Genomic DNA, 27539 nt, shown 5'->3' with positions numbered 1-27539 from the left:
CAGTGTAAGAATCTGTGGGGGAAGGGAGCGGCGCTGGCACCATGGCCTGCGAGGAGGAGGAGGAGGAGGGTCACAAGTAATGGGAAGAGTCGTAAAAAGTGATTTATTAACGTTTCTGAGATTTACATTATTAATGCACAGAGTTATCAGCGGCTGCGCTCCAGGCTTCTATATCAACCTGGGGAGAACTACAAGTCCCAGCAGTCCCTGCTGTGTGCAGGTCGGATATCTGTCAGACTTACATTATCGCCCCCATTTATCAGGGCCGTTCCTAGAATATTTTGCAGTAAAATTTGCCTTCTTTTTAGTAACTTTTATAAGTTGTGGTCTTTAAAATCTTTATTATCTTCTCCGAAAGGTTTTAGGAAGATGATGGAAATGTAACTTTTACCAAATATTCAACTTTTTTTTTTTCTGTGCAATAGCTCTTCTGCCTCCAGTAAGGAGTTGGGATGAGATAAATATATATTTAATTTTTTAGCAACAATTGAAAATATTTTTTCCTTATATTAAAAAGATTCAGCAGCGAACACAAAGAAAGTGACTTCCGCTACATTGCAGCTGATGAATCCGATTGCATTGGTCCAGCGTGAACCTGCCGAGGTCAGTAATGAGGGGCAGTGGTCAACCCCTGTCCAACATTGGGGGTGATAGTACGCCAATGTGGGAACCGCGTCACTAATCGCTCCCATCGGTGACCCCGCCACGTGATCACGGGTCACCAATGGGTTGGCAGGACAACTAGGGGTCTTCAGGAGACCACTGTTGTTGTCATTGCCGATCATTTCTGCTCCACACAGGAGATCTGATCGTTGCCTGGATGTAGCAGAGGCGAGCGAAGTACCGCAGCTTCTGGTCTCTCGTGGAGACGATTGAAACAAGTGAAAAGTAAAAAAAAAAGCTTTTAAAATATAAAAGTTCTAATCATCCCCCTTTCACCGCATTCCAAATCAAACCTGCACGTATTTGGTATTGTCGTGTTCAGAATCGCCCGATCTATCAATATAAAAAAAAAATCAACCTGATTGCTAAACGGTGTAGCGAGAAAAAAAAAATAAAAAATGTCAGCATTATGTTTTTTTGGTCGCCGCTACATTTCAATAACGGGCGATCAAAAGATCGTATCTGCACCAAAATGGTATAAATAAAAACGTCAGCTCGGCGCGCAGAAAATAAGCCCTCACCTGACCCCAGATCACAAAAAATGGAGACGCTACAGGTAACGGGAAAATGGTGCCTTTTTTTTAATTTATTTACCAAGCTTTGGATTTTTCTTTCTCCACTTAAATAAAAAAAGAACCTGGACATGTTTGGTGTCTGTGAACTCGACATGACCTGGAGAATCAGAATGGCCGCTCAGTTTTATTATTAAGTGAATATGGTAAAAAAAAACGACTGTGGAATTGCACTTTTCTTGCAATTTCACCGCACATGGAATTTGTTTTTCCAGTACACGATATGTTAAAACCAAAGGTGACGTTCAAGAGTACAACTTGTCCCGCAACAATCAAGCCCTCACATGGCCACATTGACCGAAAGATTAAAAAAAGTTACGTATCTGGGAAGAAGGGGAACGAAAAATAAAAATGCAGAATCTGAAAATACCTCTGGTCCTTAAGGGGTTAACCCTGTAATTAAAGGTAATGTGCCAACCCCTGCCATGTACTGCTGCTGGAAAGCATATGAAGATGAAACTTGCCAAATGATTGGTCCCAAAATAACATTAATTTACCGCCATACTCTCAATCTACCACTACATGGACAGGTCACAAGCTGCAGTAACTTCTCTCCGCCACCAGATGGTGCTGTATCCTCTATTATACACCTGCAGTAACTTCTCTCCACCACCAGATGGTGCTGTATCCTCTATTATACACCTGCAGTAACTTCTCTCTGCCACCAGGTGGTGCTGTATCCTCTATTATACACCTGCAGTAACTTCTCTCTGCCACCAGATGGTGCTGCTGTATCCTCTATTATACACCTGCAGTAACTTCTCTCCGCCACCAGATGGTGCTGCTGTATCCTCTATTATACACCTGCAGTAACTTCTCTCTGCCACCAGATGGTGCTGCTGTATCCTCTATTATACACCTGCAGTAACTTCTCTCCGCCACCAGATGGTGCTGCTGTATCCTCTATTATACACCTGCAGTAACTTCTCTCTGCCACCAGATGGTGCTGCTGTATCCTCTATTATACACCTGCAGTAACTTCTCTCTGCCACCAGATGGTGCTGTATCCTCTATTATACACCTGCAGTAACTTCTCTCCGCCACCAGATGGTGCTGCTGTATCCTCTATTATACACCTGCAGTAACTTCACTCTGCCACCAGATGGTGCTGCTGTATCCTCTATTATACACCCGCAGTAACTTCTCTCTGCCACCAGATGGTGCTGCTGTATCCTCTATTATACACCTGCAGTAACTCCTCTCTGCCACCAGATGGTGCTGTATCCTCTATTATACACCTGCAGTAACTTCACTCTGCCACCAGATGGTGCTGCTGTATCCTCTATTATACACCTGCAGTAACTTCTCTCCGCCACCAGATGGTGCTGTATCCTCTATTATACACCTGCAGTAACTTCACTCTGCCACCAGATGGTGCTGTATCCTCTATTATACACCTGCAGTAACTTCACTCTGCCACCAGATGGTGCTGCTGTATCCTCTATTATACACCTGCAGTAACTTCACTCTGCCACCAGATGGTGCTGCTGTAGCCTCTATTATACACCTGCAGTAACTTCTCTCTGCCACCAGATGGTGCTGCTGTATCCTCTATTATACACCTGCAGTAACTTCTCTCTGCCACCAGATGGTGCTGCTGTATCCTCTATTATACACCTGCAGTAACTTCTCTCCGCCACCAGATGGTGCTGCTGTATCCTCTATTATACACCTGCAGTAACTTCACTCTGCCACCAGATGGTGCTGTATCCTCTATTATACACCTGCAGTAACTCCTCTCTGCCACCAGATGGTGCTGCTGTATCCTCATACACCTGCAGTAACTTCACTCTGCCACCAGATGGTGCTTTATCCTCTATTATACACCTGCAGTAACTTCTCTCCGCCACCAGATGGTGCTGTATCCTCTATTATACACCTGCAGTAACTTCACTCTGCCACCAGATGGTGCTGCTGTATCCTCTATTATACACCTGCAGTAACTTCACTCTGCCACCAGATGGTGCTGCTGTATCCTCTATTATACACCTGCAGTAACTTCACTCTGCCACCAGATGGTGCTGTATCCTCTATTATACACCTGCAGTAACTTCACTCTGCCACCAGATGGTGCTGCTGTATCCTCTATTATACACCTGCAGTAACTTCTCTCCGCCACCAGATGGTGCTGTATCCTCTATTATACACCTGCAGTAACTTCACTCTGCCACCAGATGGTGCTGCTGTATCCTCTATTATTACACCTGCAGTAACTTCTCTCTGCCACCAGATGGTGCTGTATCCTCTATTATACACCTGCAGTAACTTCACTCTGCCACCAGATGGTGCTGTATCCTCTATTATACACCTGCAGTAACTTCACTCTGCCACCAGATGGTGCTGTATCCTCTATTATACACCTGCAGTAACTTCACTCTGCCACCAGATGGTGCTGCTGTATCCTCTATTATACACCTGCAGTAACTTCTCTCCGCCACCAGATGGTGCTGTATCCTCTATTATACACCTGCAGTAACTTCACTCTGCCACCAGATGGTGCTGCTGTATCCTCTATTATTACACCTGCAGTAACTTCTCTCTGCCACCAGATGGTGCTGTATCCTCTATTATACACCTGCAGTAACTTCACTCTGCCACCAGATGGTGCTGTATCCTCTATTATACACCTGCAGTAACTTCACTCTGCCACCAGATGGTGCTGTATCCTCTATTATACACCTGCAGTAACTTCACTCTGCCACCAGATGGTGCTGCTGTATCCTCTATTATACACCTGCAGTAACTTCACTCTGCCACCAGATGGTGCTGCTGTATCCTCTATTATACACCTGCAGTAACTTCACTCTGCCACCAGATGGTGCTGCTGTATCCTCTATTATACACCTGCAGTAACTTCTCTCTGCCACCAGGTGGTGCTGTATCCTCTATTATACACCTGCAGTAACTTCTCTCTGCCACCAGATGGTGCTGTATCCTCTATTATACACCTGCAGTAACTCCTCTCTGCCACCAGATGGTGCTGCTGTATCCTCTATTATACACCTGCAGTAACTTCACTCTGCCACCAGATGGTGCTGTGTCCTCTATTATTACACCTGCAGTAACTTCTCTCTGCCACCAGATGGTGCTGTATCCTCTATTATACACCTGCAGTAACTCCTCTCTGCCACCAGATGGTGCTGCTGTATCCTCTATTATACACCTGCAGTAACTTCTCTCTGCCACCAGATGGTGCTGTAGCCTCTATTATACACCTGCAGTAACTTCTCTCCACCACCAGATGGTGCTGCTGTATCCTCTATTATACACCTGCAGTAACTTCTCTCTGCCACCAGATGGTGCTGCTGTATCCTCTATTATACACCTGCAGTAACTTCTGTCTGCCACCAGATGGTGCTGTATCCTCTATTATTACACCTGCAGTAACTTCTCTCTGCCACCAGATGGTGCTGTATCCTCTATTATACACCTGCAGTAACTTCACTCTGCCACCAGATGGTGCTGCTGTATCCTCTACTATACACCTGCAGTAACTTCTCTCTGCCACCAGATGGTGCTGCTGTATCCTCTATTATACACCTGCAGTAACTTCTCTCTGCCACCAGATGGTGCTGCTGTATCCTCTATTATACACCTGCAGTAACTTCACTCTGCCACCAGATGGTGCTGCTGTATCCTCTATTATACACCTGCAGTAACTTCTCTCTGCCACCAGATGGTGCTGCTGTATCCTCTATTATACGCCTGCAGTAACTTCTCTCCGCCACCAGATGGTGCTGTATCCTCTATTATACGCCTGCAGTAGCTTCTCTCTGCCACCAGATGGTGCACGTGTCCCTCGCCCATTTTACAGCCCAGGAAGGGGCAATTCTGCGCTGATTAGTAAATATTAATTCCAATAATCTCCACCTCGCGGAGGCAGAAAACTCTGGCTGATGAGAACAATCTCTTATTATTAGTGTCCGGTCACAGTCATTGCTCCAGTCTCTTTTCTCAGTAACAGAAGCTAAAATACTAGAACTTTTCCCATTAGACGTCCCACCACCGATACTGTATACAGACACGAAGGGAAATCAGTTTTTGTAAAAATATATAAAACCAGACCCCTGATGTACTGGCTGACTCTGTGCCCCATGAAGAGCAGCCCCCAACATGGCCGCACGATCACCGCTCATCACTCCTCTGCCCCATGCTGAATCACTTCCATACCGATGACTTCGCTTCCACAATTGTCCGTTTTGGGGGTTCCGATTCCTGTTGGTCGGTTCCTGCGTCATCAGGGGCTGGGGGTCTTCGGACTATTTATCACAGCCCCCCAATTACTGGAGATACCCGAGGACGTATTCTCCGATGCCGATGAAATACACGACTTGGGCAATTCCAAAGAGAGGAGCGATGACCAGCGCCCGGCACCAGGCCCCCTTCATGAACGCCCTCGGACCCTCATTCCGCCATATCTTCCTGTTTGAAGAAGGAAAAAGAAAAGCGAGCCGTCAGCGCAGGGTCCGGTCCCCGGCATTGGGGTCTCCGATCAGTGCGGCTCACCTGGCGCAGTCCACGATCCCGCTGTACGTGTCTTCCCCGTGCCCCTTCTTCAGGGTCTGGATCCGCGTCTTCAGCACTAAATGAGACGCAGGGTTAAAGGGGCGGTCCAGGATGGTGATACCGACAGGACAGCTCACCAGTCAGTCCGGGACAATCCCTTTAAGCATCTTTTACTAAAAGAATACCAGAACTGGGCCCTTTAAGACGAGGAATCCTCTTTACACCCCAGTTAGAAAAGACTCACCGTCCAGAGGAGTCACCGCGACGGCCGCCACCGAGCCGGCGACGCATCCGGCCATAAACGAATGGTAAAATGGCGCCTTCTCCCGCGGAGACTTCTGTCCGAGCTTGTTAATGTTGGCGAAGAGGGGAAAGTAGATGATGGAGAAAGGAACGTCCCTGCGGAGGAGAGGAAATCCCGCTGATAGAACGGCCCCTGCCGGATTACTGGACAACCCCCTGCTAATCTGGCACTTTACTACTACTTACCTCAACAGCGTGGCCCCCAGACCCTTATAGACCCCCGATATTCCCTGCGTCCGGAGCAGATCTCTCGCTATCAGCAGGGCGGAGGGTCTCTGAGGAGCAGCGGTGGCGGCGGCTGCTCCAACTCCGGCTGCGACCTTCTGTTTCGCTAAAGGCAAAAAAAAAAAATAATAATTTCATTATCCAAGACATATAGCAGGTGCATAGTTCTGCAAGGGTGCTGTGTAGACAAAACGGTGCAGGAGCAAGGCTAATTAATGTGTAACGAACGTCGCTGCATTTCTATAGTGTAGAAAAGATGGGCAAGAAGATAACAAAAAGTAATGCCGGGGAAGGATTCTTTACAGTACGAGGAGTAAAGGTAAAATCCATCCAAAGACCATATCACAACTGACCACCAGGGGGCGAGAGATAATAACCAGTGCTGCCACCTAGTGGGCCGGTGTGCAGGTGCAGTCGAAGGGGCTATAATTGAGAAGTACCCAGGCGTCCGGCATCCTGCAGCTGGATCTTCAGCATCTCCATGGGTGACGTGACCACCACCTGGCAGGTCCCTGCACCGCAGCCGGCCAACATCTCCCGCACCAACGTCAGCTCCTTCCTGCAACCAAAACAGGAAATGTCACCGAGCGACCAGAGCCGTCTGCTCCCCATAAAACTGTGAGACCCTTCGCTGCTCTCTTCCTGCCATTATTCATTTCCTCAGACGAGATGTGAAGATGAACCAAACAGGTCGCCCACTCACCCGATTGTCGTCCCATTGATCGAAAACCTCAGATTCTACAGTAAACCTCCCTTCATATCATCTGCTAATCCGAAAGGTTCACATACTTTTACCACTTACAGAGGTGACATATTGGATCACTTTACTCTGATAAAAAATGCCACAGTCTACAGAGAAGTCCACAATAGTAATGGATGATTGTTCATAAAGAAAGACGCACCCCTCCTGGGACAGAACGTTCCGGAAAAAGTCATTGGCTGCTAGTTTTATAGCCTTTTCTGGAGTCACCAAGGTGAGATTCACAGCCGCCCCTATACAAGAGGAGAAATAGACATGATTATACTGCCCCCTATGTACAAGAATATAACTACTATAATACTGCCCCTATGTACAAGAATATAACTACTATAATACTGCCCCTATGTACAGGAATATAACTACTATAATACTGCCCCTATGTACAAGAATATAACTACTATAATACTGCTCCTATGTACAAGAATATAACTACTATAATACTGCCCCTATGTACAAGAATATAACTACTATAATACTGCTCCTATGTACAAGAATATAACTACTATAATACGGCCCCTATGTATCAGAATATAACTACTATAATACTGCCTCCTATGTACAAGAATATAACTGCTGTAATACTGCCCCTATGTACAAGAATATAACTACTATAATACCGCCCCTATGTACAAGAATATAACTACTATAATACCGCCCCTATGTACAAGAATATAACTACTATAATACTGCTCCTATGTACAAGAATATAACTACTATAATACTGCCCCCTATGTACAAGAATATAACTACTATAATACTGCTCCTATGTACAGGAATATAACTACTATAATACTGCTCCTATGTACAAGAATATAACTACTATAATACTGCTCCTATGTACAAGAATATAACTACTATAATACTGCTCCTATGTACAAGAATATAACTACTATAATACTGCTCATATGTACAAGAATATAACTACTATATTACTGCTCCTATGTACAAGAATATAACTACTATAATACTGCCCCTATGTACAAGAATATAACTATTATAATACTGCCCCCTCTGTACAAGAATATAACTACTATAATACTGCCCCCTATGTACAAGAATATAACTACTATAATACTGCCCCTATGTACAAGAATATAACTACTATAATACTGCTCCTATGTACAAGAATATAACTACTATAATACTGCCTCTATGTACAAGAATATAACTACTATATTACTGCTCCTATGTACAAGAATATAACTACTATAATACTGCTCCTATGTACAAGAATATAACAACTATAATACTGCTCCTATGTACAAGAATATAACTATTATAATACTGCCCCCTATATACAAGAATATAACTACTATAATACTGCTCCTATGTACCAGAATATAACTACTATAATACTGCTCCTATGTACAAGAATATAACTACTATAATACTGTCCCTATGTACAAGAATATAACTACTATAATACTGCCCCTATGTACAAGAATATAACTACTATAATACTGCTCCTATGTACAAGAATATAACTACTATAATACTGCCCCCTATGTACAAGAATGTAACTACTATAATACTGCCCCCTATGTACAAGAATATAACTACTATAATACTGCCACTATGTACAAGAATATAACTACTATAATACTGCCCCCTATGTACAAGAATATAACTACTATAATACTGCTCCTATGTACAAGAATATAACTACTATAATACTGCTCCTATGTACAAGAATATAACTACTATAATACTGTCCCTATGTACAAGAATATAACTACTATAATACTGCTCCTATGTACAAGAATATAACTACTATAATACTGCCCCTATGTACAAGAATATAACTACTATAATACTGCCCCTATGTACAAGAATATAACTACTATAATACTGCCCCTATGTACAAGAATATAACTACTATAATACGGCCCCTGGGGCTTTTTATTAGTTCTCACCTCTGTACATTCCAAAAAATCCTTCTGATCGCACCGTCTTTATCAGGCAGTCAAACCTGCGGGCGAGTATATAGCGGTGTGAGATTAGTGCACAATCCTGCGTGTTGCTTGAGGCACTAAATATTGAGGTCACATTTCACCTACTGGATCTGTTCATCCTGATCTTGCAGGTTCACCTAGAGTGACCTGTGCACTGTCTGGCGGAATATAATAACGCAGGGTGATGGTGGTCGCGGACACTGTAATGGCGGTATTTATAATGACGGCTCCCGTGATCGCTCATTCCTCTCATACCTCACACTCTGCCTCGTGGACATGGATTAACCCTGCGATGTCACCGCTTCTAGCGTCGTGGCTGTAGGCGACAGGCGCACTGTATATGCCCTTACAGAATCTGGCGTCTGCCCCTCCGGTTATCCCGGCTGCAGCCCTTTCATTACTCATGTAACCCTCCATTGTTGCGCTGACTTCTCCTGCGCTGCACCTTTCCTCTGGATTGCTCTTCCCCCGGATTTCAGGGATCTGCTGTATCAGCAGGGACCCTGGCACATCGCAGACACTGAGCGCCTGTTGGCGGAGCGCGCTGCCGGGGTGCGGTCAATAATAACAGATTTTGTAATATTTTGGATGTGGCAGAGCGTGAGTCATCTTCGGGAGGACTGGCAGACACCATTAATGGAAATGTTGTTTGTGTGCCAGTCTGAAGCCAACGCCGACAATGTGAAGATCAACTTTTACGACACAAGGTTTTTGATCCCAGGACCAGATCCTGCCGCTTAAAGGGGCAGTTATAAACCCTGGAGATTTAAGGCTCACTTAAAGGGAATGTGTTGTCACCATGTGTGCGGCCGTCCCCGGGTGGCGTCACTTACATGCCCCTGTAGATGCCCTGACCCTGCTGGTTCTGTAGTCGTGTCTTGGCGAGGTCGATGGGAAAGACACAGGTGACGCCCACCAGTCCGGCGATTCCGCCATTGATCAGTTTTGCGGGTAAGCTGTAATATAGAGGTTCCGATGTCACCAGATATAAGACCACCCTCCCCCGTATAGGGCTCAGTATCGGACATGTCGCCTGCACACTCACCTGATCTTCTCAGCCATATTTCCCTTCGGTGGTTGTCACGTTGTCAGCAGCAGTCCCAGTCCTTGGCCTGTAGGGGGAGACAGTGAGCCGGAGATAAATGCCTCATTTCATGGAGAATTCCCGCTTTCCTCGGTGCAGTACTCCACCACTGCTGCAGGTGGCGATATTTACAATGGGTTATTACAACACTGACACCTCCTGGTACTTCGGGGTATTACACCATCTAGCTGTTGTGAAACTACAATTCCCAGCATGTGACACAACTGGAACTTTCCCAATGTTTACCCCGGCGTCCCCACATGTGACCTCCGCACACATCGCTGTGCACACACTGCGGCCCCTTCATCCCTGCGCACGGGGCGGCAACGGCAGAGGGGCGGCGGCGTACCTGCCAAATATCCGCTGCCCCCACAGGTGGCCTGTGACCCTGTACGTGACAGGTGAAGGTGCATCTATATACAGTGTATCACACAGGGGAGGATTGGATACACGGCTCAGCAGTCAGTATCACACAGGATGGGATCAGATACATGGCTCAGCAGTCAGTATCACACAGGAGAGGATTAGATACACGGCTCAGCAGTCAGTATCACACAGGATGGGATCAGATACACGGCTCAGCAGTCAGTATCACACAGGAGAGGATTAGATACACGGCTCAGCAGACAGTATCACACAGGAGAGGATTAGATACACGGCTCAGCAGTCAGTATCACACAGGATAGGATTAGATACACAGCTCAGCAGTCAGTATCACACAGGAGAGGATTAGATACACAGCTCAGCAGTCAGTATCACACAGGAGAGGATTAGATACACGGCTCAGCAGTCAGTATCACACAGGAGAGGATTAGATACACGGCTCAGCAGACAGTATCACACAGCAGAGGATTAGATACACGGCTCAGCAGACAGTATCACACAGGAGAAGATTAGATACACAGCTCAGCAGTCAGTATCACACAGGAGAGGATTAGATACACGGCTCAGCAGACAGTATCACACAGGATAGGATTAGATACACGGCTCAGCAGTCAGTATCATACAGGATAGGATTAGATACACGGCTCAGCAGTCAGTATCACACAGGAGAGGATTAGATACACGGCTCAGCAGTCAGTATCACACAGGATGGGATCAGATACACGGCTCAGCAGTCAGTATCACACAGGAGAGGATTAGATACACGGCTCAGCAGTCAGTATCATACAGGATAGGATTAGATACACAGCTCAGCAGACAGTATCACACAGGATAGGATTAGATACACGGCTCAGCAGACAGTATCACACAGGATAGGATTAGATACATGGCTCAGCAGTCAGTATCACACAGGGGAGGATTAGATACATGGCTCAGCAGACAGTATCACACAGGAGAGGATTAGATACACGGCTCAGCAGTCAGTATCACACAGGGGAGGATTGGATACACGGCTCAGCAGTCAGTATCACACAGGAGAGAATTAGATACACAGCTCAGCAGACAGTATTACACAGGAGAGGATTAGATACACGGCTCAGCAGTCAGTATCACACAGGAGAGGATTAGATACACGGCTCAGCAGTCAGTATCACACAGGAGAGGATTAGATACACGGCTCAGCAGACAGTATCACACAGGAGAGGATTAGATACACGGCTCAGCAGTCAGTATCACACAGGGGAGGATTGGATACACGGCTCAGCAGTCAGTATCACACAGGAGAGGATTAGATACACGGCTCAGCAGTCAGTATCACACGGGAGGATTGGATACACGGCTCAGCAGTCAGTATCACACAGGAGAGGATTAGATACACGGCTCAGCAGTCAGTATCACACAGTGGAGGATTGGATACACGGCTCAGCAGTCAGTATCACACAGGAGAGAATTAGATACACAGCTCAGCAGTCAGTATCACACAGGAGAGGATTAGATACAAGGCTCAGCAGACAGTATTACACAGGATAGGATTAGATACACGGCTCAGCAGTCAGTATCACACAGGAGAGGATTAGATACACGGCTCAGCAGACAGTATTACACAGGATAGGATTAGATACACGGCTCAGCAGTCAGTATCACACAGGAGAGGATTAGATACACGGCTCAGCAGACAGTATCACACAGGTGATTAGATACACGGCTCAGCAGTCAGTATCACACAGGAGAGGATTAGATACACAGCTCAGCAGTCAGTATCACACAGGAGAGGATTAGATACACGGCTCAGCAGACAGTATCACACAGGAGGGGATTAGATACACGGCTCAGCAGACAGTATTACACAGGAGGGGATTAGATACACGGCTCAGCAGTCAGTATCACACAGGAGAGGATTAGATACACGGCTCAGCAGTCAGTATCACACAGGAGAGGATTAGATACACGGCTCAGCAGTCAGTATCACACAGGAGAGGATTAGATACACGGCTCAGCAGTCAGTATCACACAGGAGGATTAGATACACGGCTCAGCAGTCAGTATCACACAGGAGAGGATTAGATACACGGCTCAGCAGTCAGTATCACACAGGATAGGATTAGATACACGGCTCAGCAGTCAGTATCACACAGGAGGGGATTAGATACACGGCTCATCAGACAGTATCACACAGGAGGGGATTAGATACACGGCTCAGAAGTCAGTATCACACAGGATGGGATTAGATACACGGCTCAGCAGGCAGTATCACACAGGAGAGGATTAGATACACGGCTCAGCAGGCAGTATCACACAGGAGAGGATTAGATACACTGCTCAGCAGTCAGTATCACACAGGGGAGGATTGGATACACGGCTCAGCAGACAGTATCACACAGGAGAGGATTAGATACAAGGCTCAGCAGACAGTATTACACAGGATAGGATTAGATACACGGCTCAGCAGTCAGTATCACACAGGAGAGGATTAGATACACGGCTCAGCAGACAGTATTACACAGGATAGGATTAGATACACGGCTCAGCAGTCAGTATCACACAGGAGAGGATTAGATACACGGCTCAGCAGACAGTATCACACAGGTGATTAGATACACGGCTCAGCAGTCAGTATCACACAGGAGAGGATTAGATACACAGCTCAGCAGTCAGTATCACACAGGAGAGGATTAGATACACGGCTCAGCAGACAGTATCACACAGGAGGGGATTAGATACACGGCTCAGCAGACAGTATTACACAGGAGGGGATTAGATACACGGCTCAGCAGTCAGTATCACACAGGAGAGGATTAGATACACGGCTCAGCAGTCAGTATCACACAGGAGAGGATTAGATACACGGCTCAGCAGTCAGTATCACACAGGAGAGGATTAGATACACGGCTCAGCAGTCAGTATCACACAGGAGGATTAGATACACGGCTCAGCAGTCAGTATCACACAGGAGAGGATTAGATACACGGCTCAGCAGTCAGTATCACACAGGATAGGATTAGATACACGGCTCAGCAGTCAGTATCACACAGGAGGGGATTAGATACACGGCTCATCAGACAGTATCACACAGGAGGGGATTAGATACACGGCTCAGAAGTCAGTATCACACAGGATGGGATTAGATACACGGCTCAGCAGGCAGTATCACACAGGAGAGGATTAGATACACGGCTCAGCAGGCAGTATCACACAGGAGAGGATTAGATACACTGCTCAGCAGTCAGTATCACACAGGGGAGGATTGGATACACGGCTCAGCAGACAGTATCACACAGGATAGGATTAGATACACGGCTCAGCAGTCAGTATCACACAGGAGAGGATTAGATACACGGCTCAGCAGACAGTATCACACAGGATAGGATTAGATACACAGCTCAGCAGACAGTATCACACAGGATAGGATTAGATACACGGCTCAGCAGACAGTATCACACAGGAGAGGATTAGATATATGGCTCAGCAGTCAGTATCACACAGGAGAGGATTAGATACACGGCTCAGCAGTCAGTATCACACAGGAGAGGATTAGATACACGGCTCAGCAGACAGTATCACACAGGATAGGATTAGATACACGGCTCAGCAGACAGTATCACACAGGAGAGGATTAGATACACGGCTCAGCAGACAGTATCACACAGGATAGGATTAGATACACGGCTCAGCAGACAGTATCACACAGGAGAGGATTAGATACACGGCTCAGCAGACAGTATCACACAGGAGAGGATTAGATACACGGCTCAGCAGTCAGTATCACACAGGGGAGGATTGGATACACGGCTCAGCAGTCAGTATCACACAGGAGAGGATTAGATACACGGCTCAGCAGACAGTATTACACAGGATAGGATTAGATACACGGCTCAGCAGTCAGTATCACACAGGAGAGGATTAGATACACGGCTCAGCAGACAGTATCACACAGGTGATTAGATACACGGCTCAGCAGTCAGTATCACACAGGAGAGGATTAGATACACAGCTCAGCAGTCAGTATCACACAGGAGAGGATTAGATACACGGCTCAGCAGACAGTATCACACAGGAGGGGATTAGATACACGGCTCAGCAGACAGTATTACACAGGAGGGGATTAGATACACGGCTCAGCAGTCAGTATCACACAGGAGAGGATTAGATACACGGCTCAGCAGTCAGTATCACACAGGAGAGGATTAGATACACGGCTCAGCAGTCAGTATCACACAGGAGAGGATTAGATACACGGCTCAGCAGTCAGTATCACACAGGAGGATTAGATACACGGCTCAGCAGTCAGTATCACACAGGAGAGGATTAGATACACGGCTCAGCAGTCAGTATCACACAGGATAGGATTAGATACACGGCTCAGCAGTCAGTATCACACAGGAGGGGATTAGATACACGGCTCAGCAGACAGTATCACACAGGAGGGGATTAGATACACGGCTCAGAAGTCAGTATCACACAGGATGGGATTAGATACACGGCTCAGCAGGCAGTATCACACAGGAGAGGATTAGATACACGGCTCAGCAGGCAGTATCACACAGGAGAGGATTAGATACACTGCTCAGCAGTCAGTATCACACAGGGGAGGATTGGATACACGGCTCAGCAGACAGTATCACACAGGATAGGATTAGATACACGGCTCAGCAGTCAGTATCACACAGGAGAGGATTAGATACACGGCTCAGCAGACAGTATCACACAGGATAGGATTAGATACACAGCTCAGCAGACAGTATCACACAGGATAGGATTAGATACACGGCTCAGCAGACAGTATCACACAGGAGAGGATTAGATACATGGCTCAGCAGTCAGTATCACACAGGAGAGGATTAGATACACGGCTCAGCAGTCAGTATCACACAGGAGAGGATTAGATACACGGCTCAGCAGACAGTATCACAGGATAGGATTAGATACACGGCTCAGCAGACAGTATCACACAGGAGAGGATTAGATACACGGCTCAGCAGACAGTATCACATAGGATAAGATAAGATACACGGCTCAGCAGTCAGTATCACACAGGAGAGGATTAGATACACGGCTCAGCAGACAGTATCACACAGGATAGGATTAGATACACAGCTCAGCAGACAGTATCACACAGGATAGGATTAGATACACGGCTCAGCAGACAGTATCACACAGGATAGGATTAGATACACGTCTCAGCAGACAGTATCACACAGGAGAGGATTAGATACACGGCTCAGCAGACAGTATCACACAGTAGAGGATTAGATACACGGCTCAGCAGTCAGTATCACACAGGATAGGGTTAGATACACGGCTCAGCAGACAGTATCACACAGTAGAGGATTAGATACACAGCTCAGCAGTCAGTATCACACAGGAGAGGATTGGATACACGGCTCAGCAGTCAGTATCACACAGGATAGGATTATATACACGGCTCAGCAGTCAGTATCACACAGTAGAGGATTAGATACACGGCTCAGCAGACAGTATCACACAGTAGAGGATTAGATACACGGCTCAGCAGACAGTATCACACAGGAGAGGATTAGATACAAGGCTCAGCAGACTATCACACAGGAGAGGATTAGATACACAGCTCAGCAGTCAGTATCACACAGGAGAGGATTAGATACACGGCTCAGCAGTCAGTATCACAAAGGAGAGGATTAGATACAAGGCTCAGCAGACTATCACACAGGAGAGGATTAGATACACAGCTCAGCAGTCAGTATCACACAGGATAGGATTAGATACACGGCTCAGCAGACAGTATCACACAGGATAGGATTAGATACACGGCTCAGCAGACAGTATCACACAGGAGAGGATTAGATACACGGCTCAGCAGACAGTATCACACAGTAGAGGATTAGATACACGGCTCAGCAGTCAGTATCACACAGGATAGGGTTAGATACACGGCTCAGCAGACAGTATCACACAGTAGAGGATTAGATACACAGCTCAGCAGTCAGTATCACACAGGAGAGGATTAGATACACGGCTCAGCAGTCAGTATCACACAGGAGAGGATTAGATACACGGCTCAGCAGTCAGTATCACACAGGAGAGGATTAGATACACGGCTCAGCAGACAGTATCACACAGGAGAGGATTAGATACACGGCTCAGCAGACAGTATCACACAGGAGAGGATTAGATACACGGCTCAGCAGACAGTATCACACAGGAGAGGATTAGATACACGGCTCAGCAGACAGTATCACACAGGAGAGGATTAGATACACGGCTCAGCAGACAGTATCACACAGGATAGGATTAGATACACGGCTCAGCAGTCAGTATCACACAGGAGGGGATTAGATACACGGCTCAGCAGTCAGTATCACACAGGATAGGATTAGATACACGGCTCAGCAGGCAGTATCACACAGGAGAGGATTAGATACACTGCTCAGCAGTCAGTATCACACAGGGGAGGATTAGATACACGGCTCAGCAGTCAGTATCACACAGGGGAGGATTGGATACACGGCTCAGCAGACAGTATCACACAGGATAGGATTAGATACACGGCTCAGCAGTCAGTATCACACAGGAGAGGATTAGATACACGGCTCAGCAGACAGTATCACACAGGATAGGATTAGATACACAGCTCAGCAGACAGTATCACACAGGATAGGATTAGATACACGGCTCAGCAGACAGTATCACATAGGATAAGATAAGATACACAGCTCAGCAGACAGTATCACACAGAATAGGATTAGATACACGGCTCAGCAGACAGTATCACACAGGAGAGGATTAGATACACGGCTCAGCAGACAGTATCACACAGGAGAGGATTAGATACACGGCTCAGCAGACAGTATCACACAGGAGAGGATTAGATACACGGCTCAGCAGACAGTATCACACAGGATAGGATTAGATACACGGCTCAGCAGTCCGTATCACACAGGAGAGGATTAGATACACGGTTCAGCAGTCAGTATCACACAGTAGAGGATTAGATACACGGCTCAGCAGTCAGTATCACACAGGATAGGATTAGATACACGGCTCAGCAGACAGTATCACACAGTAGAGGATTAGATACACAGCTCAGCAGTCAGTATCACACAGGAGAGGATTAGATACACGGCTCAGCAGTCAGTATCACACAGTAGAGGATTAGATACACGGCTCAGCAGACAGTATCACACAGTAGAGGATTAGATACACGGCTCAGCAGACAGTATCACACAGGAGAGGATTAGATACACGGCTCAGCAGACAGTATCACACAGGAGAGGATTAGATACACGGCTCAGCAGACAGTATCACACAGGAGAGGATTAGATACACGGCTCAGCAGACAGTATCACACAGGAGAGGATTAGATACAAGGCTCAGCAGACTATCACACAGGAGAGGATTAGATACACAGCTCAGCAGTCAGTATCACACAGGAGAGGATTAGATACATAGCTCAGCAGACAGTATCACACAGGAGAGGATTAGATACACGGCTCAGCAGTCAGTATCACACAGGAGAGGATTAGATACACGGCTCAGCAGACAGTATCACACAGGAGAGGATTAGATACACGGCTCAGCAGACAGTATCACACAGGAGAGGATTAGATACACGGCTCAGCAGTCAGTATCACACAGGAGAGGATTAGATACACGGCTCAGCAGACAGTATCACACAGGAGAGGATTAGATACATGGCTCAGCAGACAGTATCACACAGGAGAGGATTAGATACACGGCTCAGCAGTCAGTATCACACAGGAGAGGATTAGATACACGGCTCAGCAGACAGTATCTCACAGAGGATTAGATACACGGCTCAGCAGTCAGTATCACACAGGAGAGGATTAGATACACGGCTCAGCAGACAGTATCACACAGGAGAGGATTAGATACACGGCTCAGCAGACAGTATCACACAGGATAGGATTAGATACACGGCTCAGCAGTCAGTATCACACAGGATAGGATTAGATACACGGCTCAGCAGACAGTATCACACAGGAGAGGATTAGATACACGGCTCAGCAGACAGTATCACACAGGAGAGGATTAGATACACGGCTCAGCAGACAGTATCACACAGGATAGGATTAGATACACGGCTCAGCAGACAGTATCACACAGGAGAGGATTAGATACACGGCTCAGCAGACAGTATCACACAGTAGAGGATTAGATACACAGCTCAGCAGTCAGTATCACACAGGATAGGATTAGATACACGGCTCAGCAGTCAGTATCACACAGGAGAGGATTAGATTCACGGCTCAGCAGACAGTATCACACAGTAGAGGATTAGATACACGGCTCAGCAGTCAGTATCACACAGGATAGGATTAGATACACGGCTCAGCAGTCAGTATCACACAGGATAGGATTAGATACACGGCTCAGCAGTCAGTATCACACAGGAGAGGATTAGATACACAGCTCAGCAGTCAGTATCACACAGGAGAGGATTAGATACACAGCTCAGCAGATGATAACAGATTCTAGGTGGAAGAAGAAAGAAAAAGGAGGAATAAAGTTTATTAGAGACTCCTAGAACTTTCTCTTCTATAATTTATCTTTGCGCCGTCGTTCCTACATGAAGGGGTTAATCTGCCGTGCCCCCCACTACTGCGGCCCCCATTAGATGCCCCTGATGCAAAACAATTCCCGCTACCATGGCGACCTTTGATGCGCTGCCCATCGCCATGGAGACAATTTGGCGGCAGCGTGAAGCTAAATCTAGGCCAGGCCTGAGGCCTTTGTGATTAATGAGTCAATAGCGGCTGAGACCTGCAAAGCTTAACCCCTTCATGTCCACGTCCAGACCTCTAGGAGGTGACAGCCCCCCCGTTCCGGGCAGATGATGGCGGCGATCTGCTGGTCATCTCCTCATTGCTCAATGTCGTGGTTCAGGTCATTGTCGTCTCCGCTGGCAACGATCCCCTCATATTAATGATTACACGGCTGCTTCTTCCTGACCGAGACCACAAGTGACCGCCACGTAATTCTGCTATAACACGTCCACCTGGACAATGAGGGCCAGCAGCACCGCCATATTGCGAGTTGTTGTGTCAGTAGCGGAGAAATGGTGCAGGCCCAAAGCCTGAGGCTGCACTACTGAGACCGATCGCTCGCTCCGCCCTTGTCTGTCATGGTCCCAGCTGGCGCCCACCTCAGCGCTGACCTTGATTATTGATGCAGAAGCCGATTAGATCTAGGTCTCGTCTCAGTGGTGCAGCCTCAGGGTTAGGCCCGGTAGACATCACTGTATCCTAAACAAGGAAATTTGGAGATTCTTCATTGTGGCCGACCATTACGGGTCCTTCTTAGTATTGGCCTCATCATATGGGTGTTTTGGGCCCCTCCAAGGTACCAGGGTCCAGGAGCAAGTCCTACACCCACTATGAGAAGCCCATCTGGAAACGTTATCTGGGAGGTGGGCGAAGAGACCGGCCCTGTTACCCCAGAGTCCATCCATGACGGGCTCCATTCCATCATGGAGGTCCACATGGTGCGGTGCGAAGACCAGGTAGCCCCCGCCCGACAAAGATCACAGACCCCAAAACGTTACAGATCAGCCAATTTTTTGCTCTTTCTTTAAGGGTGCCCCCACCCCACCCCTCAAAAAAGAGCAAAACGGAGCCGACAATCGACTGCACAGCGGAGAACATCGTCCGTGTCTGCGTCAAGATTCATCATAATTGAAAACAAATGTCAAAGGAAAATTCCAAAAATTCCACTAAAAAAAAAAAGCAACCGATCGGCTCTGCCAGATGCGGAGTTGGGGACGTTTTTACAAAGTTCGGCCTTTCTTACCCTCGTCAGTGCCACGGTGGTCTCCACGCATCAAAGACAAAACCACGGTTTCTTCAATATTTTCTGAAAAAAAAAAAAAAAGAAAAAAAAAAGTTAAAAAGGAAATGAAAACTTTGTAGGGGAAGAACGCCCGGCGAGTGCGCTGCTGCCTGGGGGTGTTAGGAGATGTAGCAGAGCTGGATGCAGAGAGGATCAGGACACTCACCAGGTACTACACCTCACCCCGCTATCTGCTCCTCTGCTGGGACTCCGAGTGCAAGATCCAGGGCTTGGTCTCTGGGAGGGACAGGAAGATCAAGAGGAGGAGAGAACGGCGCAACCAGGGCTCCAAAGTGCAAGTCAGGAATTACAAGCCAGAGATGGGAGAACGTCCCAAATACTTCACAGAACAGTCAAATAACACCGAATACACAGAGCAAAGGCAGGTGCAGAGGAAATACTGCAGCAAAGAAGACAAGCAGTCCATATAGTAATCTAACCGGGCCCAAAGAGACAGTGCAAGGGTGTAAAACATAATACTGCCCCCTATGTACAAGAATATAACTACTATAATACTGCTCCTATGTGCAAGAATAGAACTACTATAATACTGCTCCTATGTACAAGAATATAACTACTATAATACTGCTCCTATGTACAAGAATATAACTACTATAATACTGCCCCCTATGTACAAGAATATAACTACTATAATACTGCCCCCTATGTACAAGAATATAACTACTATAATACTGCTCCTATGTACAGGAATATAACTACTATAATACTGCCCCTATGTACAAGAATATAACTACTATAATACTGCTCCTATGTACAAGAATATAACTACTATAATACTGCCCCTATGTACAAGAATATAACTACTATAATACTGCCCCCTATGTACAAGAATATAACTACTATAATACTGCCCCCTATGTACAAGAATATAACTACTATAATACTGCTCCTATGTACAGGAATATAACTACTATAATACTGCCCCTATGTACAAGAATATAACTACTATAATACTGCTCCTATGTACAAGAATATAACTACTATAATACTGCCCCTATGTACAAGAATATAACTACTATAATACTGCCCCTATGTACAAGAATATAACTACTATAATACTGCCCCTATGTACAAGAATATAACTACTATAATACTGCCCCTATGTATAAGAATATAACTACTATAATACTGCCCCTATATACAAGAATATAACTACTATAATACTGCTCCTATGTACAAGAATATATCTACTATAATACTGCCCCCTATGTACAAGAATATTACTACTATAATACTGCCCCCTATGTATAAGAATATAACTACTATAATACTTCTCCTATGTACAAGAATATAACTACTATAATACTGCCCCTATGTACAAGAATATAACTACTATAATACTGCCCCCTATGTACAAGAATATAACTACTATAATACTGCCCCCTATGTATAAGAATATACAGTGCCTACAAGTAGTATTCAACCCCCTGCAGATTTAGCAGGTTTACACATTTGGAATTAGCTTGGCATTGTGACATTTGGACTGTAGATCAGCCTGGAAGTGTGAAATGCACTGCAGCAAAAAAGAATGTTATTTCTTTGTTTATTTTTTTTTTAAATTGTGAAAAGTTTTTTCAGAGGGTCATTTATTATTCAACCCCTCAACCCCCCAGAATTCTGTTTGGTTCCCCTAAAGTATTAAGAAGTAGTTCAGGCACAAAGAACAATGAGCTTCACATGTTTGGATTAATTATCTCTTTTTCCAGCCTTTTCTGACTATTTAAGACCCTCCCGAAACTTGTGAACAGCACTCAAACATGGTCAACATGGGAAAGACAAAGGAGCATTCCAAGGCCATCAGAGACAAGATCGTGGAGGGTCACAAGGCTGGCAAGGGGTACAAAACCCTTTCCAAGGAGTTGGGCCTACCTGTCTCCACTGTTGGGAGCATCATCCAGAAGTGGAAGGCTTATGGAACTACTGTTAGCCTTCCACGGCCTGGACAGCCTTTGAAAGTTTCCTCCCGTGCCGAGGCCAGGCTTGTCCGAAGAGTCAAGGCTAACCCAAGGACAACAAGGAAGGAGCTCCGAGAAGATCTCATGGCAGTGGGGACATTGGTTTCAGTCAATACCATAAGTAACGTACTCCACCGCAATGGTCTCCGTTCCAGACGAGCCCATAAGGTACCTTTACTTTCAAAGCGTCATGTCAAGGCTCGTCTACAGTTTGCTCATGATCACCTGGAGGACTCTGAGACTGACTGGTTCAAGGTTCTCTGGTCTGATGAGACCAAGATCGAGATCTTTGGTGCCAACCACACACGTGACGTTTGGAGACTGGATGGCACTGCATACGACCCCAAGAATACCATCCCTACAGTCAAGCATGGTGGTGGCAGCATCATGCTGTGGGGCTGTTTCTCAGCCAAGGGGCCTGGCCATCTGGTCCGCATGCATGGGAAGATGGATAGCACGGCCTACCTGGAGATTTTGGCCAAGAACCTCCGCTCCTCCATCAAGGATCTTAAGATGGGTCGTCATTTCATCTTCCAACAAGACAACGACCCAAAGCACACAGCCAAGAAAACCAAGGCCTGGTTCAAGAGGCAAAAAATCAAGGTGTTGCAGTGGCCTAGTCAGTCTCCTGACCTTAACCCAATTGAAAACTTGTTGAAGGAGCTCAAGATTAAAGTCCACATGAGACACCCAAAGAACCTAGATAACTTGGAGAAGATCTGCATGGAGGAGTGGGCCAAGATAACTCCAGAGACCTGTGCCTGCCTGATCAGGTCTTATAAAAGACGATTATTAGCTGTAATTGCAAACAAAGGTTATTCCACAAAATATTAAACCTAGGGGTTGAATAATAATTGACCCACACTTTTATGTTTAAAATTTATAAAAATTTAACTGAGCAACAAAACTTTTTGGTTTGTAAGATTTATGCATCTGTTAATAAAACCTGCTCTTGTTTGAAGTTTGAAGGCTCTAACTTATTTGCATCTTATTAAACCTGCTAAATCTGCAGGGGGTTGAATACTACTTGTAGGCACTGTAACTACTATAATACTGCCCCCTAGGTATAAGAATATAACTACTATAATACTGCTCCTATGTACAAGAATATAACTACTATAATACTGCTCCTATGTACAAGAATATAACTACTATAATACTGCCCCTATGTACAAGAATATAACTACTATAATACTGCCCCCTATGTACAAGAATATAACTACTATAATACTGCCCCTATGTACAAGAATATAACTACTATAATACTGCCCCTATGTACAAGAATATAACTACTATAATACTGCCCCCTAGGTATAAGAATATAACTACTATAATCCTGCCTTCTCCAAGATAAAAAGGATCCTTACCACCTGCAAAATAACAAGCTTACCCCTTTAGCAACATGGTACAAGGGGTTAAGATTTCCAGATGAGTTGCACTCCACATAATTGAGCAGCCGCCAAGTATGAGGTAAACAGCACTGAGCGTCTGGGGAGGCGTTACTTATTTCCAAGATGATGGTATATAGGAGGTGGGGGGCGTCATCACATCCATCTCAGAAACCTCACACTCCAGCACTATAATTCTCAGAGTTCTCAGAGGGGCAAGAAATGAAATTGAATATGTGCATTAAATAAAGTATGTGAACCCCAACTATTCTTTACACTCCATAAACCTCTGAAAAGGTACATACAACAATAGCCGAAAGTTTTGGCACCATTGAAATTGTTCCAGAAAATGAAGTATTTCTCCCAGAAAATTATTGCAATTACATGTTTTGTTATACACGTGTTTATTTCCTCTGTGTGTATTGGAAAAATACACAAAGAAAAAAACAGAAAAAAATTAAAATTGGGTGCAATTTCAAAGAAAACTCCAAAAATGAACCAGACAAAATTGTGGGTAAACAGCTTTGTTTCCTGCGTGTGATGCTCGCTCACACTCACCTCTGGCAAGTAACAGGTAGGGACAATATGAAAATCACACCTCACACCAGATAAAAAGGACAGAAGTTAACTCGATCTTTGCATTGTGTGTCTGTGTGTGCCGCACTAAGCATGGAGAACAGAGAGAGAGAGAGAGAGAGAGAAGAGAACTGTGTGGAGGATCACAGATGTTTTAGGGATGCTTTGGTGGCTTGACTGTGTGCAAGACATCGTGAAATCTGAAGATTACCAAAGGATTTTGGGTGGCAATGTAGTGCCAAGTGTCAGAATGCTGAGTTTGCATCCTAGGTCATGGGTCTCCAACAGCAGGACAATGACCCCAAACATATGAGGGGCGTTCATTAAAAGATTTTCCCTGACCCACTCCCTGTGGAATGAGAGAAATGAACCTGGGCTCAGTAATTAGTCCTTCTCTATATAGGTGGCACCTAGGGACACACACTTCTCCCATCTCTTTATTGAACTGTGCACACCTCGCTTGTAGAAGTCGACAGGATGCTACAAAAGCTGTGTTGGGACTTCGGAAGTCAGATCATCTGGAAAATGCTTGCTTGATTCAAAAATGGTCGGGTGAATAAGGGGGATGCGGTAGAATTTCACAGCCACAGGAGCATACTGCCCTTTGGGCAACATGTGAGTTGTGAACTGGTGCATTGTCTTCCAGGAGGCGGACACCTTTGGTGAACGTGCCGCGTCTCTTGGTTTTAATGGCCTCCGCGGCTGTGAAGCATACCAGCCCCAGCGACCATGGTGCCCTTTATTAGGATATCCATCAATACTCCTCCGTGCTGGTCCCAACATACTGTGCGCATGACCTTGCCTGCCGAGGGTTGGACACGTACCTTCTTTGGAGGCCTCGGTGAGTTTTGATGGCTTCCATTGCATCTAGTAGACTTTATTCTCAGGATCAGTGATGGACCCGGCCTTCATCCTGTGTGATCCATCTGTTGTCTCCTCCTGGTCTCCATGGCACATCGTCAATAGACCCCGAGAGCGTTAGACTCGTTCCTGCTTCTGGAAAGGTGTGAACAGCCGGGGAACCCAGCGAGCGGAGACCTTACGCATGTGAAGATGGTCTTGGATGATGTTTTCCACGGACCACGCACTAATCTTGACGAATGGTTATGCGGTGATTTTCCAAAATGGCGACCTCCACTTGCTTGAATGGTGCGTTCATCAGTAGCCGTTTCGCGTTAAGTTTTGTTCAATTTGTAATAACGTTCTGGGACAATATCAGGGTGCCGACACTTTTGGCCGTGGCTGTGGATGTACAAGGTCGGTTTTAGCGTTGTGTTCCCATGATAACTAGTGGCGACTTTGCGCCGTTCCTCCGTTACACACGAGCCAGTGAGTGAATGCCGCGGCCATTGTGGGGACGACCGTCACTGACCGGACGGGTAAAGAAGAGACCAGAGCGGAGACTGAAGCCACCTAACGTGTTTATTCTAATACCGGGCTTGTACAGTGCAGCGGCGCGGACCCCCGAACTCCGGCACTCGTCCTTCTCTTTTCATAGAATAAAATAATAAAACAAAAAACACACGTTAAATCAGGACCGCTGGACTCTACCGATGCGACTTCTCCCGCTCGGGGCGGCCGATGAGGTAATTGGAGGTTGTGTGAAACAAAAGCACCAAAAAAATTCATACAAATATATACAGACAATAAAATAGTACAAAAAATAAATACAATTCACATTCTGTGGGAGAATACTGGTAGACAAGGGGGCGGGGCAAAAAAAACAACTGCGGCGGTCCGCCATGATGGTCTGAAACGTGTGAAGGTCGAGAACACAAGGCAAATATGTTTAGTGACAGCACGGCCATAGCGGGGACCTGCGGGAGAGAAGCACGTGGGCAACAGCAACGCTGCTGGGCTACAACCTGCGGCCCCCCGGCTGGTGAGAGACTACAACACCCAGCATGCTAGGAGTTACTGTATGTAACAGCTGAGACAAGAGCACGCTGGGACATGTAGCTTTGGAAACACCTGAAATAGAAGGTCATGCTGGTACTTGTAGTTTTGCAACTGCTAATGAAAAACTACAACTCCCAGCAAGGCCTGACACCACAGACTACAAGTACCAGCATGCCCAATACATCAAGTGTTGTAAATCCTACAATCTTCCAGCATGCTCCAGCCTCAGCTGTTGCAAAACTGCAACTCCCAGCATGCCCTGACGGTACAGCTGAAGCCTGAGTATGCTGGAAGATGTAGGTTTCATAATACTTGAAAAATCAGGACATGCTGGTACTTGTAGTTTTGCAATAGCCAACGCATGACTATAATTACCAGCATGTCCTTATCGTACAGCTTATGCAAAACTACAACTCCCAGCATGTCCTGACGGTACAGCTGAAGTCACAGCAGGCTCGAAAACTTAAGGTTTGCAACAATTGAACTATCAGGGCATGCTGGTACTTGTAGTCTTGCATTAGCTGTATCATCAGGGCATTCTAGGACATGTAGTTTTGCAAAAGCCAGGAATCAAGAAGTTAAATATAATTGATCTGCACAATTTTAGGAAAAAGTTTTGGGGGTTTTTTTGCATGATTTGGACCCAAGGATAATTTAAAGGGACGGCGAGTGCGTGGAGTCGGGACTGTGCCACGCCCAGAGCATTTCATGTATAAATCCATCGATCTGTGGTAGGGCTCCGCCTGGTGGACAGCAGCAGCTACTGCACAGATCATGTCCCTTTTACCAGACGCGTTCGTGTTGCACAAAACTTCCAGAAACAACGCACTGTGCTCCCCTCGCTTTCTACGATCCGCCTCTACGATGCGTTTCACTGTTCGTTTTTTTCGTCTGCTGTCAGCCCCCCCCCCCAATGTGACACAAAAAAAAATAAAAAGTTCAGTCCCCAAAAATAAAGTATTGAAGGCAGCAATGAGTGGAGTGTAAACAGGGCGCCGGGCAGCGAGTACGGGGATTCCTGAGAACGTCGAGTCCATGAACCTCGCCAGGAGGGGACGCCGTCTAATCAGACCAGTCTCTGCTGGACACTCGGCATAGGGGGGCCCGGAGAGGAGCCCCCAGAAGGCACGGATCACGGTGCTGAGACGGAGGAGTCGTCCTGAATGTCACCGGCGTTATGTCTGTGGGAAGAACGAAGGAGATTAGACATGGAGGAGACAAAGCTTCACCTTTAACCCCTTTCCGACATCGGGAGTAATAGTACGCGGACGTCGGACTCCCTCCGTTTGACATGTGCCTCTAACAGCCGCGGGTGGAATGGCGATCCACCCGCGGCTGTTAACCTGCTAAATGCCGCTGTCAATCTCTTGACCTCTATGGTGGTCAAACCCGGATTGCTACGAGGGCCCACCCAGTGGTCGGCGCTCAC

General features: G+C 46.2%; 2 protein-coding genes across 3 annotated transcripts in view; both read right to left on the bottom strand.

Annotated features, from left to right (window-relative positions):
• Nucleotides 1-84: 84 nt before the first annotated feature.
• On the bottom strand, nt 85-20519 carry SLC25A18 (solute carrier family 25 member 18). 2 transcript variants are annotated; one of them, XM_077267086.1, is made up of 13 exons: nt 20438-20519; nt 20233-20295; nt 10027-10093; nt 9815-9937; nt 8943-8998; nt 7172-7262; nt 6710-6828; nt 6231-6375; nt 5986-6140; nt 5742-5817; nt 4344-5657; nt 3970-4079; nt 85-1773 (listed from the first exon to the last, which is right to left on the bottom strand). In XM_077267086.1, the coding sequence occupies exons 3-11, from the start codon at nt 10041-10043 to the stop codon at nt 5516-5518; spliced, it is 924 nt and encodes a 307-aa protein (XP_077123201.1). In that variant the 5' UTR covers nt 10044-10093; nt 20233-20295; nt 20438-20519; the 3' UTR covers nt 85-1773; nt 3970-4079; nt 4344-5515. The 2 variants fall into 2 exon arrangements, with proteins under 2 accessions (XP_077123201.1, XP_077123200.1); XM_077267085.1 differs by lacking the exon at nt 3970-4079 and adding an exon at nt 2422-2994 and having other exon boundaries at nt 1344-1825; nt 4867-5657.
• A 5096-nt stretch (nt 20520-25615) lies between these two features.
• The window catches only part of CECR2 (CECR2 histone acetyl-lysine reader), a 45017-nt gene continuing 43093 nt past the window's right edge, over nt 25616-27539 (bottom strand). The window contains exon 19 of the mRNA XM_077267084.1: nt 25616-27291. Coding sequence (XP_077123199.1) covers nt 27286-27291 — 6 coding nt within the window. The 3' untranslated portion in view covers nt 25616-27285. The remainder of the gene's footprint in view (nt 27292-27539) is intronic.

This window comes from Ranitomeya variabilis, chromosome 5 (genome assembly GCF_051348905.1).
Source record: "Ranitomeya variabilis isolate aRanVar5 chromosome 5, aRanVar5.hap1, whole genome shotgun sequence".
Lineage (NCBI taxonomy): Eukaryota > Metazoa > Chordata > Amphibia > Anura > Dendrobatidae > Ranitomeya > Ranitomeya variabilis.
The sequence above is the reverse complement of the archived record's forward strand: the minus strand, read 5'-3'. Positions and strand labels throughout refer to the sequence as shown.